General features: G+C 39.0%; 1 protein-coding gene across 1 annotated transcript in view; it reads right to left on the bottom strand.

The window, feature by feature from the left end:
- Nucleotides 1–24,941, bottom strand: part of LOC137340257 (SH2 domain-containing protein 4B-like) — a 239,271-nt gene that overhangs the window by 182,663 nt on the left and 31,667 nt on the right. The window contains exon 5 of the mRNA XM_068002675.1: nt 20,470–20,619. Coding sequence (XP_067858776.1) covers nt 20,470–20,619 — 150 coding nt within the window. The remainder of the gene's footprint in view (nt 1–20,469; nt 20,620–24,941) is intronic.

The raw sequence follows: 24,941 nt of genomic DNA, 5'->3' as shown, positions 1-24,941 counted from the left end.
TCACTCAGCCCTGAAATCATCCTGCACAGTGTGTTGTTGTATCAGACAATCCTAACTTCACACAGTACAGAGTATTATTGTATCACACAGTCCGATCATCACCCTGCACAGAGTATTATTTTACCACATGGTCCTAACTGGACCCTAAACAGAGTATTATTGTATCACACAGTCCTAACTTCACCCTAAACAGAGTATTATTGTAAAACACAGTCGTAACTTCACCCTGCACAGAGTATTATTGTAAAACACATTCCTATCTTCACCAGGTACAGAGTATTAATGTATCACACAGTCCTAACTTCACCTGGCAAAGAGTATTATTTTATCACATGCACCTAACTTCACCCTGCACAGAGTATTATTGTAAAACACATTCCTAACTTCACCCTGCACAGAGTATTATTGTATCACACAGTCCTAACTACACACTGCACAGAGTATTATTGAATTATACAGTCATAATTTCACCCTGTACAGAGTATTATTGTATCACACAGTCCGAACTTAACCCAGCACAGAGTATTACTGTATCACACACTACGAATTTCACACTGCACAGAGTACTATTGTATCAAACAGTACTAACTACACACTGCACAGAGTATTACTGTATTACACATTACTGTATTACACATTCGTAACTTAACACTGCACAGAGTATTATTGTATCACACAATCCGAACTTAACCCTGCACAGAGTATTATTGTATTACACAGTCGAAACTTCACCCTGCACAGAGTATTATTATGTCACACAGTCCTAACTTCACACCGCGCAGAGTATTATTGTATCATGTAGTCCGAACTTCACAGTACACAAAGTATTACTGTATCAGATCCTACTAACTTCACCCTGCACAGAGTATTACTGTGTCACATCTTCCTAACTTCACCCTGCACAGAGTATTATTGTACCACACAGTCCTAACTTCACCCTGCACAGAGTATTATTGTATCACACAGTCCTAACTTAACCCTGCACAGAGTATTATTGTATCACACAATCCGAACTTCATACTGCACAGAGAATTATTGTATCACACATTCTGAACTTCATACTGCACAGAGTATTATTGTATCACACATTCCTATCTTCACCAGGTACAGAGTATTAATGTATCACACAGTCCTAATTTCACCTGGCAAAGAGTATTATTTTATCACATGCACCTAACTTCACCCTGCACAGAGTATTATTGTATTACACAGCCCGAACTTAACCCTGCACAGAGTAATATTGTATTACACAGCCCGAACTTAACCCTGCACAGAGTATTATTGTATCACCCAGTCCTAACTTCACACTGCACAGAGTATTATTGTATTACACAGTCGAAACTTCACCCTGCACAGAGTATTATTGTATCACCCAGTCCTAACTTCACACTGCACAGAGTATTATTGTATCATGTAGTCCGAACTTCACAGTACACAAAGTATTACTGTATCAGATCCTACTAACTTCACCCTGCACAGAGTATTACTGTGTCACATCTTCCTAACTTCACCCTGCACAGAGTATTATTGTACCACACAGTCCTAACTTCACCCTGCACAGAGTATTATTGTATCACACAGTCCTAACAACCCTGCACAGAGTATTATTGTATCACACATTCTGAACTTCATACTGCACAGAGTATTATTGTATCACACATTCTGAACTTCATACTGCACAGAGTATTATTGTATCACACATTCCTATCTTCACCCTGCACAGAGTATTATTGTATCACACAGTCCTAACTTCACCCTGCACAGAGTATTATTGTATCACACAGTCCTAACTTCACCCTGCACAGAGTATTATTGTAACACACAGTCCTAACTTCACCCTGCACAGAGTATTATTGTATCACACAGTCCTAACTTCACCCTGCACAGAGTATTATTGTATCACACAGTCCTAACTTCACCCTGCACAGAGTATTATTGTATCACACAGTCCTAACTTCACCCTGCACAGAGTATTATTGTAACACACAGTCCTAACTTCACCCTGCACAGAGTATTATTGTAACACACAGTCCTAACTTAACCCTGCATAGAGTATTATTGTATTACACAATCCGAACTTCACACTGCACAGAGTATTATTGTATCACATAGTCCTAACTTTACACTGCACTGAGTATTATTGTATCACACACTACGAATTTCACACTGCACAGAGTATTATTGTATCACACAATCCGAACTTCACACTGCACAGAGTATTATTGTATTACACATTCGTAACGTCAACCTGCACAGAGTATTATTGTATCACACATTCCGAACGTCACACTGCACAGAGTATTATTGTATCACACAGTCCTAACTACACACTGCACAGAGTATTATTGTATTACACAGTCGAAACTTCACCCTGCACAGAGTATTACTTTATCACACAGTCCTAACTTCACCCAAAACAGAGTATTATTTTAACACACAGTCGTTACTTTGCCCTGCACAGAGAATTACTGTGTCACATCTTCCTAACTTCACCCTGCACAGAGTATTATTGTATCACACAGTCCTAACTTCACCCTGCACAGAGTATTACTTTATCACACAGTCCTAACTTCACCCAAAACAGAGTATTATTTTAACACACAGTCGTTACTTTGCCCTGCACAGAGAATTACTGTGTCACATCTTCCTAACTTCACCCTGCACAGAGTATTATTGTATCACACAGTCCTAACTTCACCCTGCACAGAGTATTACTTTATCACACAGTCTGAACTTCACACTGCACAGAGTATTATTGTATCACACAGTCCGAACTTAACCCTGCACAGAGTATTATTGTATCACACAGTCCTAACTTAACCCTGCACAGAGTATTATTGTATCACACATTCTGAACTTCATACTGCACAGAGTATTATTGTATCACACATTCTGAACTTCATACTGCACAGAGTATTATTGTATCACACATTCCTATCTTCACCCTGCACAGAGTATTACTTTATCACACAGTCTGAACTTCACACTGCACAGAGTATTATTGTATCACACAGTCCGAACTTAACCCTGCACAGAGTATTATTGTATCACACATTCTGAACTTCATACTGCACAGAGTATTATTGTATCACACATTCTGAACTTCATACTGCACAGAGTATTATTGTATCACACATTCTGAACTTCATACTGCACAGAGTATTATTGTATCACACAGTCCTAACGTCACACTGTAGAGAGTATTATTGCATCACACAGTCCTAACTTAACCCTGCACAGAGTATTATTGTATCACACATTCTGAACTTCATACTGCACAGAGTATTATTGTATCACACATTCTGAACTTCATACTGCACAGAGTATTATTGTATCACACATTCTGAACTTCATACTGCACAGAGTATTATTGTATCACACATTCTGAACTTCATACTGCACAGAGTATTATTGTATCACACAATCCGAACTTCATACTGCACAGAGTATTATTGTATCACACAGTCCTAACTTCACCCTGCACAGAGTATTATTGTATCACACAGTCCTAACTTCACCCTGCACAGTGTATTATTGTATCACACAGTCCTAACTTCACCCTGCACAGTGTATTATTGTATCACACAGTCCTAACTTCACCCTGTAGAGAGTATTATTGTATCACACAGTCCTAACTTCACCCTGTAGAGAGTATTATTGTATCACACAGTCCTAACTTCACCCTGTAGAGAGTATTATTGTATCACACAGTCCTAACTTCACCCTGTAGAGAGTATTATTGTATCACACAGTCCTAACTTCACCCTGTAGAGAGTATTATTGTATCACACAGTCCTAACTTCACCCTGTAGAGAGTATTATTGCATCACACAGTCCTAACTTCACCCTGCACAGTGTATTATTGTATCACACAGTCCTAACTTCACCCTGTAGAGAGTATTATTGTATCACACAGTCCTAACTTCACCCTGTAGAGAGTATTATTGCATCACACAGTCCTAACTTCACCCTGCACAGTGTATTATTGTATCACACAGTCCTAACTTCACCCTGTAGAGAGTATTATTGTATCACACAGTCCTAACTTCACCCTGTAGAGAGTATTATTGCATCACACAGTCCTAACTTCACCCTGCACAGTGTATTATTGTATCACACAGTCCTAACTTCACACTGTATAGACTATTACTTTATACAACAGTCCAATTTCATCCTGCATAGAGTGTTGTTGCATCACATCTTCCTTACTTCACCCTGCAGAGTATTATTCTATCACACAGTCGTAAGTTCACTCTACACAGAGTATTATTCTATCTCATTGTCCTAATTTCATGCCGCACTGATTATTATTGTATCACACAGTCCATTTTCACACTGCACAGAGTATTATTGTATCACACAGTCCGAACTTTTTATTAAGTTCATTCATGGGATGTGGGCGTCGCTGGCGAGGCCGGCATTTATTGCCCATCCCTAATTGCCCTTGAGAAGGTGGTGGTGAGCCGCCTTCTTGAACCGCTGCAGTCCGTGTGGTGAAGGTTCTCCCACAGTGCTGTTAGGAAGCGAGTTCCAGGATTTTGACCCAGTGACAATGAAGGAACGGCGATATATTTCCAAGTCGGGATGGTGTGTGACTTGGAGGGGAACGTGCAGGTGGTGTTGTTCCCATGTGCCTGCTGCTCTTGTCCTTCTAGGTGGTAGAGGTCGCGGGTTTGAGAGGTGCTGTCGAAGAAGCCTTGGCGAGTTGCTGCAGTGCATCCTGTGGATGGTACACACTGCAGCCACAGTGCGCCGGTGGTGAAGGGAGTGAATGTTTAGGGTGGTGGATGGGGTGCCAATCAAGTGGGCTGCTTTGTCCTGGATGGCGTTGAGCTTCTTGAGTGTTGTTGGAGCTGCACTCATCCAGGCAAGTGGAGAGTATTCCATCACACTCCTGACTTGTGCCTTGTAGATGGTGGAAAGTCTTTGGGGACTCAGGAGGTGAGTCACTCGCCGCAGAATACCCAGCCTCTGACCTGCTCTTGTAGCCACAGTATTTATGTGGCTGGTCCAGTTAAGTTTCTGGTCAATGGTGACCCCCAGGATGTTGATGGTGGGGGATTCGGCGATGATAATGCCATTGAATGTCAAGGGGAGGTGGTTAGACTCTCTCTTGTTGGAGATGGTCATTGCCTGGCACTTGTCTGGCGCGAATGTTACTTGCCACTTATCAGCCCAAGCGTGGATGTTGTTCAGGTCTTGGTGCATGCGGGCTCGGACTGTTTCATTACCTGAGGGGTAGCGAATGGAACTGAACACTGTGCAATCATCAGCGAACATCCCCATTTCTGACTTTATGATGGAGGGAAGGTCATTGATGAAGCAGCTGAAGATGGTTGAGCCTAGGACACTGCCTTGAGGAACTCCTGCAGCAATGTCGTGGGGCTGAGATGATTGGCCTCCAACAACCACTACCATCTTCCTTTGTGCTAGGTATGACTCCATCCACTGGAGAGTTTTCCCCCTGATTCCCATTGACTTCAATTTTACTAGGGCTCCTTGGTGCCACACTCAGTCAAATGCTGCCTTGATGTCAAGGGCAGTCACTCTCACCTCACCTCTGGAATTCAGCTCTTTTGTCCATGTTTGGACCAAGGCTGTAATGAGGTCTGGAGCCGAGTGGTCCTGGCGGAACCTAAACTGGGCATCAGTGAGCAGGTTATTGGTGAGTAAGTGCCATTTGATAGCACCCTGCACAGAGTATTATCGTATCACACAGTCCTAACTTCACCCTGCACAGAGTACTATTTTATCTCATCCCCCTAACTTCTCCCAGCCCAGTGTTTTATTGTATCATACATTCCTAATTTTATAGTGCACAGAGTATTATTCTGTATCATACAGTCCTAACTTGACTTTGCAGAGAGTATTATTGTTTCACATCGTCCCACCTTCACCCTGCACAGGGTATTATCATATCGCACAGTCTTAACTTCAACCTGCACAGATTATTATGTGGCACTTTATCAAACACGTTTTGAAATTCCATATACGCCACATCAACCGCATTGCCGTCATCGACCCTCACTGTTAACTCATCAAAAAACTCAATCAAATTGGCTAAACACAATTTGCCTTTAACAACTCCGTGCTGGCTTTCCTTAATCAATCCACACTTGTCCAAGTGACTGTTAAATCTGTCCCGGGTTAATGTTTCTAAAAGTTTCCCCACCACTGAGGTAAAACTGACTGTAGTTGCTGGGTTTATCCTTACACCCTTTTTTGAACAAGGGTGTAACATTTGCAATTCTCCAGTCCTCTGGCACCACCCCCATATCTAAGGATGTTTGGAAGATTATGGCCAGTACCTCCGCAATTTCCACCCTTACTTCCCTCAGCAACCTCGGATACATCCCATCTGGACCGGGTGAATTATCTACTTTAAGTACGGAATGATATTGATTGGATAATTAGTTGATTGGATTGTTATTTAATTTGATTGTTAGCTTATTGGATTGATGTTGATTGGATTGTTAGTTGATTTGATTTTTAGATCATTGGATTGGTAGTTGACTGGATTGTTAGTAGATTGGGTCGTTGGTTGATTGGATTTCTGGTTAATTGGATTGCTGGTTAATTGAATTACTGGTTGATTGGATCATTAGTTGATTGGGTCGTTGGTTGATTGGATTGCTGGTTAATTGGATCGTTAGTTGATTCGGTTGTTGGTTGTTTGGATTAGGGACCCAAAAGGAGATCTACTCATGGAGGCAGAAGGGGTGGTTGAGGTACTAAATGAATACTTTGCATCTGTCTTTACCAAGTAAGAAGATGCTGCCAGAGTCTCAGTAAAGGAAGATGTAGCTGAGATACTGGCTGGGGTAAAAATTGATTAAAAGGAGGTACTAGAAAGGCTGGCTGTACTTAAAGTAGATAAATCAACCAATCCAAATGGGATGCATCCGAGGTTGCTGAGGGAAGTAAGGGTGGAAATTGCAGAGGTACTGGCCATTAATCTTGTTATTCGAACAAGAGGGAGGTGTACAGTGGTGTTCCCCAGGGGTCAGTGCTGGGACCACTGCTTTTCTTGATATAAATTATTGACTTTGACTGGGGTGTACAGGGCACAATTTCCAAATTTGCAGATGACTCAAAACTAGGAAGTGTTGTGAACAGTGAGGAGGAAAGTGATAGACTTCAAGAGGATAGAAAAAAGCTGGTGGCAAAGGTGGACATGTGGCAGATGAAATTTAATTCAGAAAAATGTGAGGTGATACAATTAGGTAGGAAGAATGAGGAAAGGCAACATAAACTAAAGGGAACAATTCTAAAAGGGGTATAAGAATGGAGAGATCTGGGGGTATATGCACACAAATCATTGAAGGTGGCAGGGCAGGTTGACAAAGCAGTTAAAAAAGCATACGGGATCCTGTGCTTTATAAGTAGAGGCATAGAGTACAAAAGCAAAGAAGTCATGATGAATCTTTATAAAACACTGGTTTGGCCACAACTGGAGTATTGTGTTCAGTTCTGGGCACCGCACTTTAGGAAAGATGTGAAGGCCTTAGAGAGGGTGCAACAGAGATTTACTAGAATGATTTAGGAAAGATGTGAAGGCCTTAGAGAGGGTGCTGAAGAGATTTACTAAAATGATTCCAGGGATGAAGGACTTTAATTACGTGGATAGTCTGGAGAAGCTGGGGTTGTTTTCCTTGGAACAGAGACGGTTGCGAGGAGATTTGATAGAGGTATTCAAAATCATGATGAGTCTGGACAGAGTAGATAGAGAGAAACTGTTCCCATTGGCGGAAAGGTCAAGAACCAGAGGACATTGATTTAAGGTGATTGGCAAAAGAACCAAAGGAGACATGAGGAAAAACTTTCTTGCACAGCAAGTGGTGAGGATCTGGAATGCACTGCCCGAGGGGGTGGTGGAGGCAGATTCAATCATGGCCTTCAACAGGGAACTGGATAAGTACTTGAAAGGAAAAAAAAATTGCAGGGCTGGACTAGGGATAGGGCGGGGGAGTGTGACTAACTGGATTGCTCTTGCATAGAGGTGGAATGGACTCGATGGGCCAAATGGCCTCCTTCCGTGATTCTATGATTTTAGATCCTTGGTTTTTTACTGATTTGCTTGTTATTTGATTAGATTGTTAGTTGACTGCGTTATTAGTCTGCATTGTAAGTTGTTTGGATTGTTGGTTGATTGGATTGTTGGTTGATTGGATTGTTAGTTTATTGGATTGTTAGTAAATTGTATTGTTGGCTGATTGGATTGTTAGTTTATTGGATTTTTCTTTGATTGGATTGTTGGTTGATTGGGTTGGTAGATGCCTGGATTGTTAATTGATTGGATTGTTAGTTTATTGAATTTTTAGTTGATTGCATTGTTAGTTTATTGAATTGTTAGCTGATTGGATTGTTGTTCATTGGATTCTTAGTTGATTAGTTTGTTAGTTTATCGGATTTTTGGCTGATAGGATTGTTAGTTTTTTGGATTGTTAGTTGATTCAATTGTTGGTTGTTTGGTTTGTTTGATGATTGGATTGATGGCTGATTGGATTGTTTATTGATTGGATTGTTGTCTGATGGGAATGTTAGTTGATTGTATTGTTGGTTGATTCGATTGATGGTTGATTGATTTGTTGGTTGATTGGATTTTTGATTGATTGGACTGTTGGTTGTTTGGATTGTTACTTGATTTTATTGTTGGTTGATTGGATTGTTAGTTGATTGGATTCTTGGCTGATTGGATTGTTCTTTAATCGGATTGTTAGTTGATTGGGTTGTTGGCTGATTGGATTGTTAGGCGATTGGTTTGTTAGTTGTTGGAATTGTTGGCTGATTGGTTTGTGGGCTCATTGTACTGTTTACTGATTCGATTGTGGGCTGAATTGACGTTTGGTTAATTGGATTGTTAGTTGATTGAATTGTTGGCTGATTGTATTGTAATTTGATTGGATTGTTACTTCATTGTATTGTTTGTTGATGGGATTGTTGGTTGAATGGATTGTTGGGTGATTGGATTGTTAATTGATTAGATTGTTCGTTGATTGTATTTTGGCTGATTGGAGTTTTCATTGATTGGATTGTTGCATGATTGGATTGCTGATTGATTGGATTGATGATCGATTAGATTGTTAGATGGCTCAATTGTTAGTTGATTGGATTTTTATTTGACTGGATTGTTCACTGGTTGGATTGTTGGTTGACTGGATTGTTAGTAAATTGTATTGTTGGCTGATTGGATTGTTGGTTGACTGGATTGTTAGTAAATTGTATTGTTGGCTGATTGGATTGTTGGTTGTTTGGTTTGTTGACTGATTGATAGTTGATTGGATTGTTAGTTTGGTTTGTTGACTGATTGATAGTTGATTGGATTGTTAGTTGTTTGGATTGTTAGTTGTTTGGTTTGTTGGCTGATTGATCATTGATTGGATTGTTAGTTGTTTGGTTTGTTAGTTTTTTCTATTGTTAATTAATTGGATTGTTGGCTGATTGGATTCTTAGCTGATTGGATTCTTCGTTGATTGGTTTGTTCGATTATTAGATTGTTGTTTGATTGGATTGTTGGTTAATTGGATTGTTGGTTGATTGGATTGTTGGTTTAATGGATTGTTAGTTGATTAGATTATTCGCTGATTGTATTGTTCATTGATTGGATTGTGAGTTGATTGGATTGTTAGTGGATTGGATTGTTGTTTGATTGGATTGATGGCGGATTGGATTGTTATTTGATTGGTTTGTTGGTTGAACAGATTGTTAGTTGATTGGATTGGTGGTGGATTGGAATGTTGGCTGGTTGAATTGGTTATTGATTCAGCTGTTGGATGCTTGGAATGTTAGTTGATTTGATTCTTGGTTTATTGAATTGTTAGTTGATTAGATTGTTGGTTGATTGGATTGTTGGCTGATTGATCGTTGATTGGATTGTTAGTTGTTTGGTTTGTTAGTTGTTTCTATTGTTAGTTAATTGGATTGTTGGCTGATTGGATTCTTAGTTGATTGGATTCTTCGTTGATTGGTTGTTAAATTATTGGATTGTTAGTTGATTGCATTGTTGATTGATTGTGTTGTTGTTTGATTGGATTGTTGGCTGATTGGATTCTAGCTGATTGGATTGTTGGATGTTTGGATTGTTTCAAATAGGATAGTTGGTTGATGGGATTGATAGTTGACTGGATAGATAGTTGACTGGATTTTTGGCTATTTGGATTGTTAGGTGATTGGATTGTTAGCTGATTATACTGTTTACTGAGTCGATATTAGGCTGAATTGACGTTTGGTTAATTGGATTGTTAGTTGATTGAATTGTTGGCTAATTTAATTGTAATTTGATTGGATTGTTATTTCATTTTATTGTTTGTTGATGGGATTGTTGGTTGAATGGATTGTTAATTGATTGGATTGTTAATTGATTAGGTTGTTATTTGATTGTTCATTGATTTGATTGTTGGCTGATTGGGTTGCTACTTAATTGGATTGTTGGTTGAATGGTTTGTTGATTGGATTGTTGCATGATCGGATTGTTTATTGATTTATTTGAAGGCTGATTGGATTGTCAGTTGATTGGATATTTTGTTGATTAGATTGTTATTTGATTGGATTGCTGGTTGATTGGATTGATGATCGATTAGATTGCTAGATGGCTCAATTGTTAGTTGATTGAACTGTTGGCTAATTAGATTGTTAGGTGATTGGTTTGTCATTTGATTGGAATGATAGTTGATTGGATTGTTAGTTCTTTGGTTTGTTAGTTGTTTCTATTGTTGGTTAATTGGATTATTGGCTGATTGAATTCTTAATTGATTGGATTCGTCTTTGATTGGTTTGTTAGTTGATTGGATTGTTGGCTATTTGGATTGTTGGCTGATTGGATTGTTGACTGATTGGATTCTTAGTTGATTAGGTTCTTAGTTGATTGGTTTGTTAGTTTATTGGTTTGTAAGTTGATTGGATTTTTCATTGATTGGATTGTTGATTGATTGGATTGTTAGCTGATTGGATTGTTGGATGTTTGGTTTGTTTGATGACTGGATTGTTAGTTTATTGGATTGATGATTGATAAGATTGTTTATTGATTCGATTGTTGGATGATAGGATTGTTAGTTGATTGTATTGTTGTCCGATTGATCTTTTGGCTGCTTGGATTGTTGGTTGAGAGGATTGTAGTTGAATGGACTGTTGGTTGATGGGATTTTTAGTAGCTTATATTGTTGGTTGACGGGATTGTTGGTTGATTGGATTGTTAGTTGACCGGATTGTTAGTTGATTGGATAGTTAGTTGATTGCATTTTTGACTCATTGGATTGATCTTTAATTGGATTGTTATTTGATTGGATTGTTGGCTGATTGGATTGTTAGACGATTGGTTTGTTGGCTGATTGGATTGTTCATTGATTGGGTTGTCAGTTGATTTGCTGGTTGGCTGACCGGAGCGTTAGTTAAATGGATCTTTAGTTGCTTCAATTGTTAGTTAATTGGATTGTTGGATGATTGGATTGTTGGCTGATTGGATTCTTAGTTATTTGAATTCATAGTTGATTGGTTTGTTAGTTGATTGGATTGTTGATTGACTGGATTGTTGGATGATTGGATTCTAGCTTATTTGATTGTTGGTTCAATTAATTTTTGGTTGATTGGATTGTTAGGTGATTGATTTGTTGGTTGATTGGATTGTTGGTTGATTGGATTGTTAGATAATTGGATCGTTGGTTGATTGGATTGTTCGTTGATGGGTTTGTTGGTTGATTGGATTTTAGTTTCATTGGATTTTTATTTGATTGGATTGTTATTTGATTCAATTTTTGTTTGATGGGATTGTTAATTGATTGGATTTTTGTTTGCTTGGATTGTTATTTGATTGGATTCTTAGTTGATTCGATTGTTAGTTGATGGGATTGTTGGTTGATTGGAATGTTAGTTGATTGGATTGTTAGATAATTGGATCGTTGGTTGATTGGTTGTTGGTTGATGGGATTGTTGTTTGATTGGATTGTTAGTTGTTGGGATTGTTGGTTGATTGGCTGTTGGTTGATTGAATTGTTGGTTGATTGGATTGTTGGTTGATGGGATTGTTGGTTGATTGGATTGTTACTTGTTGGGATTGTTGGTTGATTGGCTGTTGGTTGATTGAATTGTTGGTTGATTGGTTGTTGGTTGATTGGATTGTTGGTTGATTGGATTGTTACTTGTTGGGATTGTTGGTTGATTGGATTGTTACTTGTTGGGATTGTTGGTTGATCGGATTGTCAGTTGATGGGATTGTTAGTTGATTGGATTGTTAGTTGATTGAATTGTTGGTTGATTGGATTGTCAGTTGATGGGATTGTTAGTTGATTGGATTGTTAGTTGATTGAATTGTTGGTTGATTGGATTGTTAGTTGATTGAATTGTTGGTTGATTGGATTGTTGGTTGTTGGGATTGTTGGTTGATTACATTGTTAGTTGATGGGGATGTTGGTTGATTGGATTGTTAGTTGTTGAGATTGTTGGTTGATTGGATTGTTAGTTGATGGGAATGTTGGTTGATTCGATTGTTAGTTTATGGGATTGTTGGTTGATTGGATTGTTAGTTGTTGAGATTTTTGGTTGATTGGATTGTTAGTTGTTGGGATTGTTGGTTGATTGGATTGTCAGTTGTTGGGATTGTTGGTTGATTGGATTGTCAGTTGTTGGGATTGTTGGTTGATTGGATGTTGGTTGATTGGATTGTTAGTTGATGGGAATGTTGGTTGATTGGATTGTTAGTTGATGGGAATGTTGGTTGATTGGATTGTTAGTTGATTGGATTGTTAGTTGATTGGATTGTTAGTTGATGGGATTGTTGGTTGATTGGATTGTTAGTTGATACGATTGTTGGTTGATTGGATTGTTAGTTGATTGGATTGTTAGTTGATTGAGTTGTTAGTTGATCGGATTGTTGGTTGATTGGATTGATAGTTGATTGGATTGTTGGTTGTTGGGATTGTTAGTTGATTGGATTGTTAGTTGATGGGATTGTTGGTTGATTGGATTGTAAGTTGATTGGATTTTTGGTTGATTGGATTTTTAGTTGATGGGAATGTTGGTTGATTCGATTGTTAGTTGTTGGGATTGTTGATTGATTGGATTGTTAGTTGATGGGATTGTTGGTTGATTGGATTGTTGGTTGATGGGAATGTTGGTTGATCGGATTGTTAGTTGTTGGGATTGTTGGTTGATTGGATTGTTGGTTGATGGGATTGTTGGTTGATTGGATTTTTAGTTGATGGGAATGTTGGTTGATTCGATTGTTAGTTGTTGGGATTGTTGATTGATTGGATTGTTAGTTGATGGGATTGTTGGTTGATTGGATTGTTAGTTGATGGGAATGTTGGTTGATTCGATTGTTAGTTGTTGGGATTGTTGGTTGATTGGATTGTTAGTTGATGGGATTGTTGGTTGATTGGATTGTTAGTTGATGGGAATGGTGGTTGATTCGATTGTTAGTTGTTGGGATTGTTGATTGATTGGATTGTTTGTTGATTGAATTGTTGGTTGATTCGATTGTTAGTTGTTGGGATTGTTGATTGATTGGATTGTTAGTTGATGGGATTGTTGGTTGATTGGATTGTTAGTTGATTGAATTGTTGGTTGATTGGATTGTTAGTTGATTGAATTGTTAGTTGATGGGATTGTTGGTTGATTGGATTGTTGGTTTATTGGATAGTTAGTTGATGGGATTGTTGGTTGATTGGATTGTTAGTTGTTGGGATTGTTGGTTTATTGGATTGTTAGTTGATGGGATTGTTAGGTGATGGGATTGTTAGTTGATGGGATTGTTAGTTGATTGGATTGTTAGTTGATTGGATTGTTAGTTGATGGGATTGTTGGTTTATTGGATTGTTAGTTGATGGGATTTTTGGTTGATCGGATTGTTGGTTGATTGGATTGTTAGTTGATGGGATTGTTGGTTGATTGGATTGTTGGTTTATTGGATTGTTAGTTGATGGGATTGTTGGTTGATGGGATTGTTGGTTGATTGGATTGTTATTTGATGGGCTTGTTGGTTGATGGGATTGTTAGTTGATTGGATTGTTAGTTGATTGGATTGTTAGTTGATGGGATTGTTGGTTGATTGGATTGTTGGTTTATTGGATTGTTAGTTGATGGGATTGTTGGTTGATTGGATTGTTGGTTGATTGGATTGTTGGTTGATTGGATTGTTGGTTGATGGGATTGTTAGTTGTTGGGATTGTTAGTTGATGGGATTGTTGGTTGATTGGATTGTTAGTTGATGGGATTGTAGGTTGATGGGATTGTTAGTTGATTGGATTGTTAGTTGATTGGATTGTTAGTTGATGGGATTGTTGGTTTATTGGATTGTTAGTTGATGGGATTGTTAGTTGATGGGAATGTTGGTTGATTGGATTGTTAGTTGTTGGGATTGTTGGTTGATTGAAATGTTGGTTGATTGAATTGTTGGTTGATTGGTTGTTGGTTGATTGGATTGTTAGTTGATGGGATTGTTGGTTGATTGGATTGTTGGTTTATTGGATTGTTAGTTGATGGGATTGTTGGTTGATTGGATTGTTGGTTGATTGGATTGTTAGTTGATGGGATTGTTAGTTGTTGGGATTGTTAGTTGATTGGATTGTTAGTTGATGGGATTGTTAGTTGATGGGATTGTTGGTTTATTGGATTGTTAGTTGATGGGATTGTAGGTTGATGGGATTGTTAGTTGATGGGATTGTAGGTTGATGGGATTGTTAGTTGATTGGATTGTTTGTTGATTGGATTGTTAGTTGATGGGATTGTTGGTTTATTGGATTGTTAGTTGATGGGATTGTTAGTTGATGGGAATGTTGGTTGATTGGATTGTTAGTTGTTGGGATTGTTGGTTGATTGAATTGTTGGTTGATTGAATTGTTGGTTGATTGGTTGTTGGTTGATTGGATTGTTGGTTGATTGCATTGTTAGTTGATGGGAATGTTGGTTGATTGGATTGTTAGTTGTTGGGATTGTTGGTAGATTGAATTGTTGGTTGATTGAATTGTTGGTTGATTGAATTGTTGGTTGATTGAATTGTTGGTTGATTGAATTGTTGGTTGATTGGATTGTTGATTGATTGGATTGTTAGTTGAAAGGAATGTTGGTTGATTGGATTGTTAGTTGATGGGATTGTTGGTTGATTGGATTGTTAGTTGTTGGGATTGTTGGTTGATGGGATTGTTGGTTGATTGGATTGTTAGTTGATTGGATTTTTGGTTGATTGAGTTGTTAGTTGATCGGATTGTTGGTTGATTGGATTGATAGTTGATTCGATTGTTAGTTGTTGGGATTGATGGTTGATTGGATTGTTAGTTGATGGGATTGTTAGTTGATTGAGTTGTTAGTTGATCGGATTGTTGGTTGATTGGATTGATAGTTGATTCGATTGTTAGTTGTTGGGATTGATAGTTGATTGGATTGTTGGTTGTTGGGATTGTTAGTTGATTGGATTGTTAGTTGATGGGATTGTTGGTTGATTGGATTGTAAGTTGATTGGATTTTTGGTTGATTGGATTTTTAGTTGATGGGAATGTTGGTTGATTCGATTGTTAGTTGTTGGGATTGTTGATTGATTGGATTGTTAGTTGATGGGATTGTTGGTTGATGGGAATGTTGGTTGATCGGATTGTTAGTTGTTGGGATTGTTGGTTGATTGGATTGTTGGTTGATGGGATTGTTGGTTGATTGGATTTTTAGTTGATGGGAATGTTGGTTGATTCGATTGTTAGTTGTTGGGATTGTTGATTGATTGGATTGTTAGTTGATGGGATTGTTGGTTGATTGGATTGTTAGTTGATGGGAATGTTGGTTGATTCGATTGTTAGTTGTTGGGATTGTTGGTTGATTGGATTGTTAGTTGATGGGATTGTTGGTTGATTGGATTGTTAGTTGATGGGAATGGTGGTTGATTCGATTGTTAGTTGTTGGGATTGTTGATTGATTGGATTGTTTGTTGATTGAATTGTTGGTTGATTCGATTGTTAGTTGTTGGGATTGTTGATTGATTGGATTGTTAGTTGATGGGATTGTTGGTTGATTGGATTGTTAGTTGATTGAATTGTTGGTTGATTGGATTGTTGGTTTATTGGATAGTTAGTTGATGGGATTGTTGGTTGATTGGATTGTTAGTTGTTGGGATTGTTGGTTTATTGGATTGTTAGTTGATGGGATTGTTAGTTGATGGGATTGTTAGTTGATGGGATTGTTAGTTGATTGGATTGTTAGTTGATGGGATTGTTGGTTTATTGGATTGTTAGTTGATGGGATTTTTGGTTGATCGGATTGTTGGTTGATTGGATTGTTAGTTGATGGGATTGTTGGTTGATTGGATTGTTGGTTTATTGGATTGTTAGTTGATGGGATTGTTGGTTGATTGGATTGTTGGTTGATTGGATTGTTAGTTGATTGGATTGTTGTTTGATTGGATTGTTAGTTGATGGGATTGTTGGTTGATTGGATTGTTGGTTGATTGGATTGTTGGTTGATTGGATTGTTAGTTGTTGGGATTGTTAGTTGATGGGATTGTTGGTTGATTGGATTGTTAGTTGATGGGATTGTAGGTTGATGGGATTGTTAGTTGATTGGATTGTTAGTTGATTGGATTGTTAGTTGATGGGATTGTTGGTTTATTGGATTGTTAGTTGATGGGATTGTTAGTTGATGGGAATGTTGGTTGATTGGATTGTTAGTTGTTGGGATTGTTGGTTGATTGAATTGTTGGTTGATTGAATTGTTGGTTGATTGGTTGTTGGTTGATTGGATTGTTGGTTGATTGCATTGTTAGTTGATGGGAATGTTGGTTGATTGGATTGTTAGTTGTTGGGATTGTTGGTAGATTGAATTGTTGGTTGATTGAATTGTTGGTTGATTGAATTGTTGGTTGATTGAATTGTTGGTTGATTGAATTGTTGGTTGATTGGATTGTTGATTGATTGGATTGTTAGTTGAAAGGAATGTTGGTTGATTGGATTGTTAGTTGATGGGATTGTTGGTTGATTGGATTGTTAGTTGATGGGATTGTTAGTTGATTGGATTGTTAGTTGTTGGGATTGTTGGTTGATTGGATTGTTAGTTGATGGGATTGTTGGTTGATTGGATTGTTGGTTGATTGGATTGTTAGTTGATTGGATTGTTAGTTGTTGGGATTGTTGGTTGATTGGATTGTTAGTTGATGGGATTGTTGGTTGATTGGATTGTTGGTTGATTGGATTGTTAGTTGATTGGATTGTTAGTTGATGGGATTGTTAGTTGATTGGATTGTTAGTTGTTGGGATTATTGGTTGATTGCATTGTTAGTTGATGGGATTGTTAGTTGATTGGATTGTTAGTTGTTGGGATTGTTGGTTGATTGGATTGTTAGTTGATGGGATTGTTGGTTGATTGGATTGTTGGTTGATTGGATTGTTGATTGATTGGATTGTTAGTTGAAAGGATTGTTGGTTGATTGGATTGTTAGTTGATGGGATTGTTGGTTGATTGTATTGTTAGTTGATGGGATTGTTAGTTGATTGGATTGTTAGTTGTTGGGATTATTGGTTGATTGTATTGTTAGTTGATGGGATTGTTAGTTGATTGGATTGTTAGTTGTTGGGATTGTTGGTTGATTGGATTGTTAGTTGATGGGATTGTTGGTTGATTCGATTGTTAGTTGTTGGGATTGTTGGTTGATTGCATTGTTAGTTGTTGGGATTGTTGGTTGATTGGATTGTTAGTTGATGGGATTGTTGGTTGATTGGATTGTTAGTTGATGGAATTGTTGGTTGATTGGATTGTTAGTTGATGGAATTGTTGGTTGATTGGATTGTTAGTTGATGGAATTGTTGGTTGATTGGATTGTTAGTTGATGGAATTGTTGGTTGATTGGATTGTTAGTTGATGCGATTGTTGGTTGATTGGATTGTTAGTTGATGGGATTGTTGGTTGATTGGATTGTTAGTTGATGGGATTGTTGGTTGATTGGATTGTTAGTTGATGGGATTGTTAGTTGATTGGATTGTAAGTTGATGGGATTGTTAGTTGATTGGCTTGTTGGTTGATTGGCTTGTTGGTTGATTGGATTGTTGGTTGATTGGATTGTTGGTTGATTGGATTGTTACTTGTTGGGATTGTTGGTTGATTGGATTGTTACTTGATGGGCTTGTTGGTTGATTGGATTGTTAGTTGATGGGATTGTTGGTTGTTGGGATTGTTAATTGATTGGATTGTTAGTTGATGGGATTGTTGGTTGATGGGATTGTTGGTTGTTGGGATTGTTAATTGATTGGATTGTTAGTTGATGGGATTGTTAGTTGATGGGGATGTTGGTTGATTCGATTGTTATTTGTTGGGATTGTTGATTGATTGGATTGTTAGTTGATGGGATTGTTGGTTGATTGGATTGTTGGTTGATGGGAATGTTGGTTGATCGGATTGTTAGTTGTTGGGATTGTTGGTTGATCGGATTGTTAGTTGTTGGGATTGTTGGTTGATTGGATTGTTGGTTGATGGGATTGTTGGTTGATTGGATTTTTAGTTGATGTGAATGTTGGTTGATTCGATTGTTAGTTGTTGGGATTGTTGATTGATTGGATTGTTAGTTGATGGGATTGTTGGTTGATTGGATTGTTAGTTGATGGGAATGTTGGTTGATTCGATTGTTAGTTGTTGGGATTGTTGGTTAATTGGATTGTTAGTTGATGGGATTGTTGGTTGATTGGATTGTTGGTTGGTGGGATTGTAGGTTGATTGGATTGTTAGTTGATGGGAATGTTGGTTGATTCGATTGTTAGTTGTTGGGATTGTTGATTGATTGGATTGTTAGTTGATTGAATTGTTGGTTGATTCGATTGTTAGTTGTTGGGATTGTTGATTGATTGGATTATTAGTTGTTGGGCTTGTTGGTTGATTGGTTTTTGGTTGATTGGATTGTTGGTTGATTGGATTGTTAGTTGATTGAATTGTTGGTTGATTCGATTGTTAGTTGTTGGGATTGTTGGTTGATTGGATTGTTACTTGTTGGGATTGTTGGTTGATTGGATTGTTAGTTGATGGGATTGTTAGTTGATCGGATTGTTGGTTGATGGGATTGTTGGTTGATTGGATTGTTAGTTGATGGGATTGTTGGTTGATTGGATTGTTAGTTTATGGGATTGTTGGTTGATTGGATTGTTGGTTGATTGGTTTTTGGTTGATTGGATTGTTGGTTGATTGGTTTTTGGTTGATTGGATTGTTGGTTTATGGGATTGTTGGTTGATTGGTTGTTGGTTGATTGGATTGTTGGTTGATTGGTTTTTGGTTGATTGGATTGTTGGTTGATTGGATTGTTGGTTGATTGGATTGTTGGTTGATTGGTTGTTGGTTGATTGGATTGTTGGTTGATTGGATTGTTGGTTGATTGGATTGTTAGTTGATTGGATTGTTAGTTGATTGGATTGTTGGTTGATTGGATTGTTAGTTGATTGGTTGTTGGTTGATTGGATTGTTGGTTGATTGGATTGTTGGTTGATTGGATTGTTGGTTGATTGGTTGTTGGTTGATTGGATTGTTGGTTGATTGGATTGTTGGTTGATTGGATTGTTGGTTGATTGGTTGTTGGTTGATTGGATTGTTGGTTGATTGGATTGTTGGTTGATTGGATTGTTGGTTGATTGGTTGTTGGTTGATTGGATTGTTGGTTGATTGGATTGTTAGTTGATTGGATTGTTGGTTGATTGGATTGTTACTTGTTGGGATTGTTGGTTGATTGGATTGTTAGTTGATTGAATTGTTGGTTGATTGGTTGTTGGTTGATTGGATTGTTGGTTGATTGGATTGTTGGTTGATTGGTTGTTGGTTGATTGGATTGTTGGTTGATTGGATTGTTGGTTGATTGGATTGTTAGTTGTTGGGATTGTTGGTTGATTGGATTGTTAGTTGTTGGGATTGTTGGTTGATTGGATTGTTAGTTGATTGAATTGTTGGTTGATTGGTTGTTGGTTGATTGGATTGTTGGTTGATTGGATTGTTGGTTGATTGGTTGTTGGTTGATTGGATTGTTGGTTGATTGGATTGTTAGTTGTTGGGATTGTTGGTTGATTGGATTGTTAGTTGATTGGATTGTTGGTTGATTGGTTTTTGGTTGATTGGATTGTTGATTGATTGGATTTTTGGTTTATTGGATTGTTAGTTAATTGGATTGTTGGTTGATTGTAATGTTGGTTGATTGGTGTTGTTTTTTGGATTGGTGTTTTATTGGATTTTTAGTTGATTGGATTGGTCTTTGATTGTATTGTTGGTTGATTGGATTATTGGTTGATGGGATTGTTGGCTGATTGGTTTGTTACTTAATTGAATGATTAATTGATTCGTTGGTTTAAGTGATTTTTTTTTTATTTGATAGACTTGTTTGATTGGATTTTTCTATGATCTGGTCATTAAGTGATTGGATCATTTTGAGACTGCATTGGCTGTTGATAGATTGTTGGTTGATTGGATCATTGATTGATTGGATCATTGAGTGATTGGCTCACTAGTTGATGTGATTGATATTTACCTACCATAGTTGTTTGGCTTCCAGCTGGGCCTGCATCTTCGCTCTCTCGGCCATAATGTCTTCAGCAATTTGGTCGTAGGTCTTGTCTCCAGCGGATTCCCCCATCACCCAGACCCACACTTCACTGTCCATTCCAAGAAGCCACTCGACATTCCTGCCATGTTCTTTAATGATTAAAAGGTATCAAAGATTAAAGGAAACTCAACCAAATGCATGAATATTTTCTACGTATCTTCCACACTTCCAGCTACAACCATTCTGAGGAGTAGAGTAGCACAAAAATTAAACATTTCTTGCAGCTGGGTGACAACCTATTGAAGGGATCATGAGAACTAAACTGAGAATGGAGTGCCCATTGAACCGGAGAATTCATTGAGCTTTCTGCTGGTGTTCAATTCAAAATGGTTGTAGGTGGAAGTCTTGAAAATTTGGATCTCAAACAGTTAATTATTTCTGACATCAACTCATTATCAATAAGGGACACTCATTCATACACATCACCATTTTGGTCAGACTGTATTTCTTCTGTACTAAGCTATATATAGAATGTAAATACTCAGACAGCAGTAGCCTGTAACGGACAGGTACATCGAATGTAAATACTCAGACAGCTGCTGTCCTGTAACGGGCAGGTAGATCGAATGTAAATACTCAGACAGCTGCTGTCCTGTAACGGGCAGGTACATCGAATGTAAATACTCAGACAGCTGCTGTCCTGTAACGGGCAGGTACATCGAATGTAAATATTCAGACAGCTGCTGTCCTGTAACGGGCAGGTACATCGAATGTAAATACTCAGACAGCTGCTGTCCTGTAACAGGCAGGTACATCGAATGTAAATACTCAGACAGCAGTAGCCTGTAACGGGCAGGTACATCGAATGTAAATATTCAGACAGCTGCTGTCCTGTAACAGGCAGGTACATCGAATGTAAATACTCAGACAGCTGCTGTCCTGTAACAGGCAGGTACATCGAATGTAAATACTCAGACAGCAGTAGCCTGTAACGGGCAGGTACATCGAATGTAAATACTCAGACAGCAGTAGCCTGTAACGGGCAGGTACATCGAATGTAAATACTCAGACAGCAGTAGCCTGTAACGGGCAGGTACATCGAATGTAAATACTCAGACAGCAGTAGCCTGTAACGGGCAGGTACATCGAATGTAAATACTCAGACAGCAGTAGCCTATAACGGGCAGGTACATCGAATGTAAATACTCAGACAGCAGTAGCCTGTAACGGGCAGGTACATCGAATGTAAATATTCAGACAGCTGCTGTCCTGTAACGGGCGGGTACATCGAATGTAAATATTCAGACAGCTGCTGTCCTGTAACGGGCGGGTACATCGAATGTAAATATTCAGACAGCTGCTGTCCTGTAACGGGCAGGTTCATCGAATGTAAATACTCAGACAGCTGCTGTCCTGTAACGGGCAGGTTCATCGAATGTAAATACTCAGACAGCTGCTGTCCTGTAACGGGCAGGTACATCGAATGTAAATACTCAGACAGCTGCTGTCCTGTAACGGGCAGGTACATCGAATGTAAATACTCAGACAGCTGCTGCTCTGTAATGGACGGTTCATAGAAGTTAAAAACTCAGACATCAGCTGTCCTGCAATGGATTGTACATAGAATGTTCTTAGATTTGAACATAAGGAATAGGTTTAGAAGTAGACCATTCGGCCCCTCGAGCCTGCTCCACCATTCAATCAGATCATGGCTGATCTTCGACCTCAACTCCACTTTCCTGCCCAATCCCCATATTCCTTGATTCCCCGAGAGTCCAGAAATCTGATTATCTCAGCCTTGAATATATTCAATAACTCAGCATCCACAGCCCTCTGGGGTAGAGAATTCCAAAGATTCACAACCTCTGAGGGAAGAAATTCCTCCTCATCTCATTCTTAAATGTCCGACCCTTTATCCTGAGACTATGCCCTCTAGTTCTAGACTCTCCAGCCAGGGGACACAACCTCTCAACATCTACCCTGTCAAACCCCCCAATCTTATATATTTCAATGAGATCACCTCACATTCTTCTAAACTCCAGAGAGAATCGGCCCATTCTACTCAATCTCTCCTCACAGGACAACCCTCTCATCCCAGGAATTAATCCAGTGAAACTTCACTGCTCCGCCTCTAAGGCGAGTATATCCCTCCTTCGATAAGGAGACCAAATCTGTACACAATACTCCAGGTGAGGTCTCACCAAAGCCCTGTACAATTGTACTAAGACTTCCTCACTCTTGTACTCCAACCCCCTTGCAATAAAGGCCAACATACTATTTGCTTTCCTAATTGCTTGCTGCACCTGCATGAGTTTCTTGTACGAGGACACCAACATTTAATAGTTTCTCACCATTTAAAAAATATTTTGTTTTTCTATTCTTCCTATCAAAGTGAATAACCTCACATTTCCCCACATTATACTCCATCTGCCACCTTCTTGCCCACTCACTTAAACTCTCTATATCCCTTTGCAGACTCTGTGTGTCTTCCCCACAGATTATTTCCCACCTAGCTTTGTATCGTCAGCAAACTTGGATACATTACACTCGGTTCCATCATCTAAGTCATTAATATAGATTGTAAATAGCTGAGGCCCAAGCACTGATCCTTGTGGCACCCCACTAGTTACAGCCTGTCAACCTGAAAATGACCCGTTTATCCCCACTCTCTGTTTTCTGTCCGTTAACTAATCCTCCATTCATGCTAATATGTTACCCCCAACTCCATGAGCCCTTATCTTGTGTAACAACCTTTTATGTGGCACTTTATCGAATGCCTTTTGAGAATCCGAATATACGACACCCACTGGTTCCCCTTTATCTACCCTGCTAGTTACATCCTCAAAAAACTCTAATAAATTTGTCAAACACGATTTCCTTTTCATAAAACCATGTTGACTCTGCCTAATCTTATTATGATTTTCTAAGTGCCCTGTTACCACTTCCTTAATAATGGATTCCAGCATTTTCCTGACGATTGATGTCAGGCTAACCGGCCTGTAGTTCCCTGTTTTCTCTCTCCCTCCTTTCTTGAATAGCGGGGTTACATTTGCAACCTTCCAATCCACTGGGATCATTCTAGAATCTAGGGAATTTTAACAGGTCACAACCAATGCATCCACTATCTCTGCAGCCACCTCTTCTAGAACCCTCGGATGTAGGCCATCCGGCCCCTCGAGCCTGCTCCACCATTCAATCAGATCATGGCTGATCTTCGACCTCAACTCCACTTTCCCGCCCGATCCACATATCCCTTAATTCCCCTAGAGTCCAAAAATCTATTGATCTCAGCCTTGAATATATTCAACGACTCAGCATCCACAGCCCTCTGGAGTAGAGAATTCCAAAGATTCACAACCTCTGAGTGAAGAAATTCCACCTCATTTCAGTCTTAAATGACCGACCCCTTATCCTGAGACTATGCCCCCTAGTTCTAGACTCTCCAGCCAGGGGAAACAGTCTCTCAGCCTCTACCCTGTCAAACCCTCTCAGAATCTGATATGTTTCAATGAGATCACCTCTCATTCTTCTAAACTCCAGAGAGTATAGGCCCATTCTACTCAATCTCTCCTCATAGGACAACCCTCTCATCCCAGGAATCAATCTAATGAACCTTCATTGCACCGCCTCTAAGGCAAGTTTATCCTTCCTTAGATAAAGAGACCAAAACTGTACGCAGTACTCCAGGTGAGGTCTCACCAAAACCCTGTACAATTGTAGTAAGACTTCCTCACTCTTGTACTCCAACCCCCTTTGCAATAAAGGCCAATATGCCATTTGCCTTCCTAATTGCTCCCTGTACCTGCACGCTAACTTTTTGTGTTTGTTGTATAAGGACACCCAAATCCCTCTGACACCAACATTTAATAGTTTCTCACCAGTTAAAAAATATTCTGTTTTCTATTCTTCCTACCAAAGTGAATAACCTCACATTTCCCCACATTATACTCCATCTGCCACCTTGCCCACTCACTTAACCTGTCAATATCGCTTTGCAGACTCTGGGCGCTAAATTGGGCCGTGTAGCGCCCGTTGTTTCGGCGCTACACGGCCTTTCCGACATCCAAGATGGCGTCTTGGATGTGCATGCACGTTTCCAGCGTGACGTGCGCCAGACGCCATCTTGGTATAGGAGTTAGTGCAGGCGCAGATAACGAACGCTGGAATCATGTAAAGTAGGGAGAAAACGGCTTCAATCAGTGTGCATCATTGATTTAAAGTGATAGACACCGTTTTGAGACTTAACGCTCAACTCAACGCACAGTCTTAACCCCGACCATCTGAACGTGTCTTAGAGTGCCTGGAGAACCCCCCACCGGTGCTATTTTTGGAGGTCTCCTAGACTTCAATACTAGGACGCCGCGGGGACATAGCCTAAGATGTAGAGCCAGGATGTGCAGGAGTGAAGTTAGGAAATTCTTCTACACGCAAAGGGTGGGAGATGTTTAGAACACTCTTCTG

The sequence above is a fragment of the Heptranchias perlo genome, chromosome 21, assembly GCF_035084215.1.
Source record: "Heptranchias perlo isolate sHepPer1 chromosome 21, sHepPer1.hap1, whole genome shotgun sequence".
NCBI classification, from domain to species: Eukaryota; Metazoa; Chordata; class Chondrichthyes; order Hexanchiformes; family Hexanchidae; genus Heptranchias; species Heptranchias perlo.
Note: the sequence above shows the minus strand (reverse complement) of the source record. Positions and strands in the feature narration are given on the sequence as shown.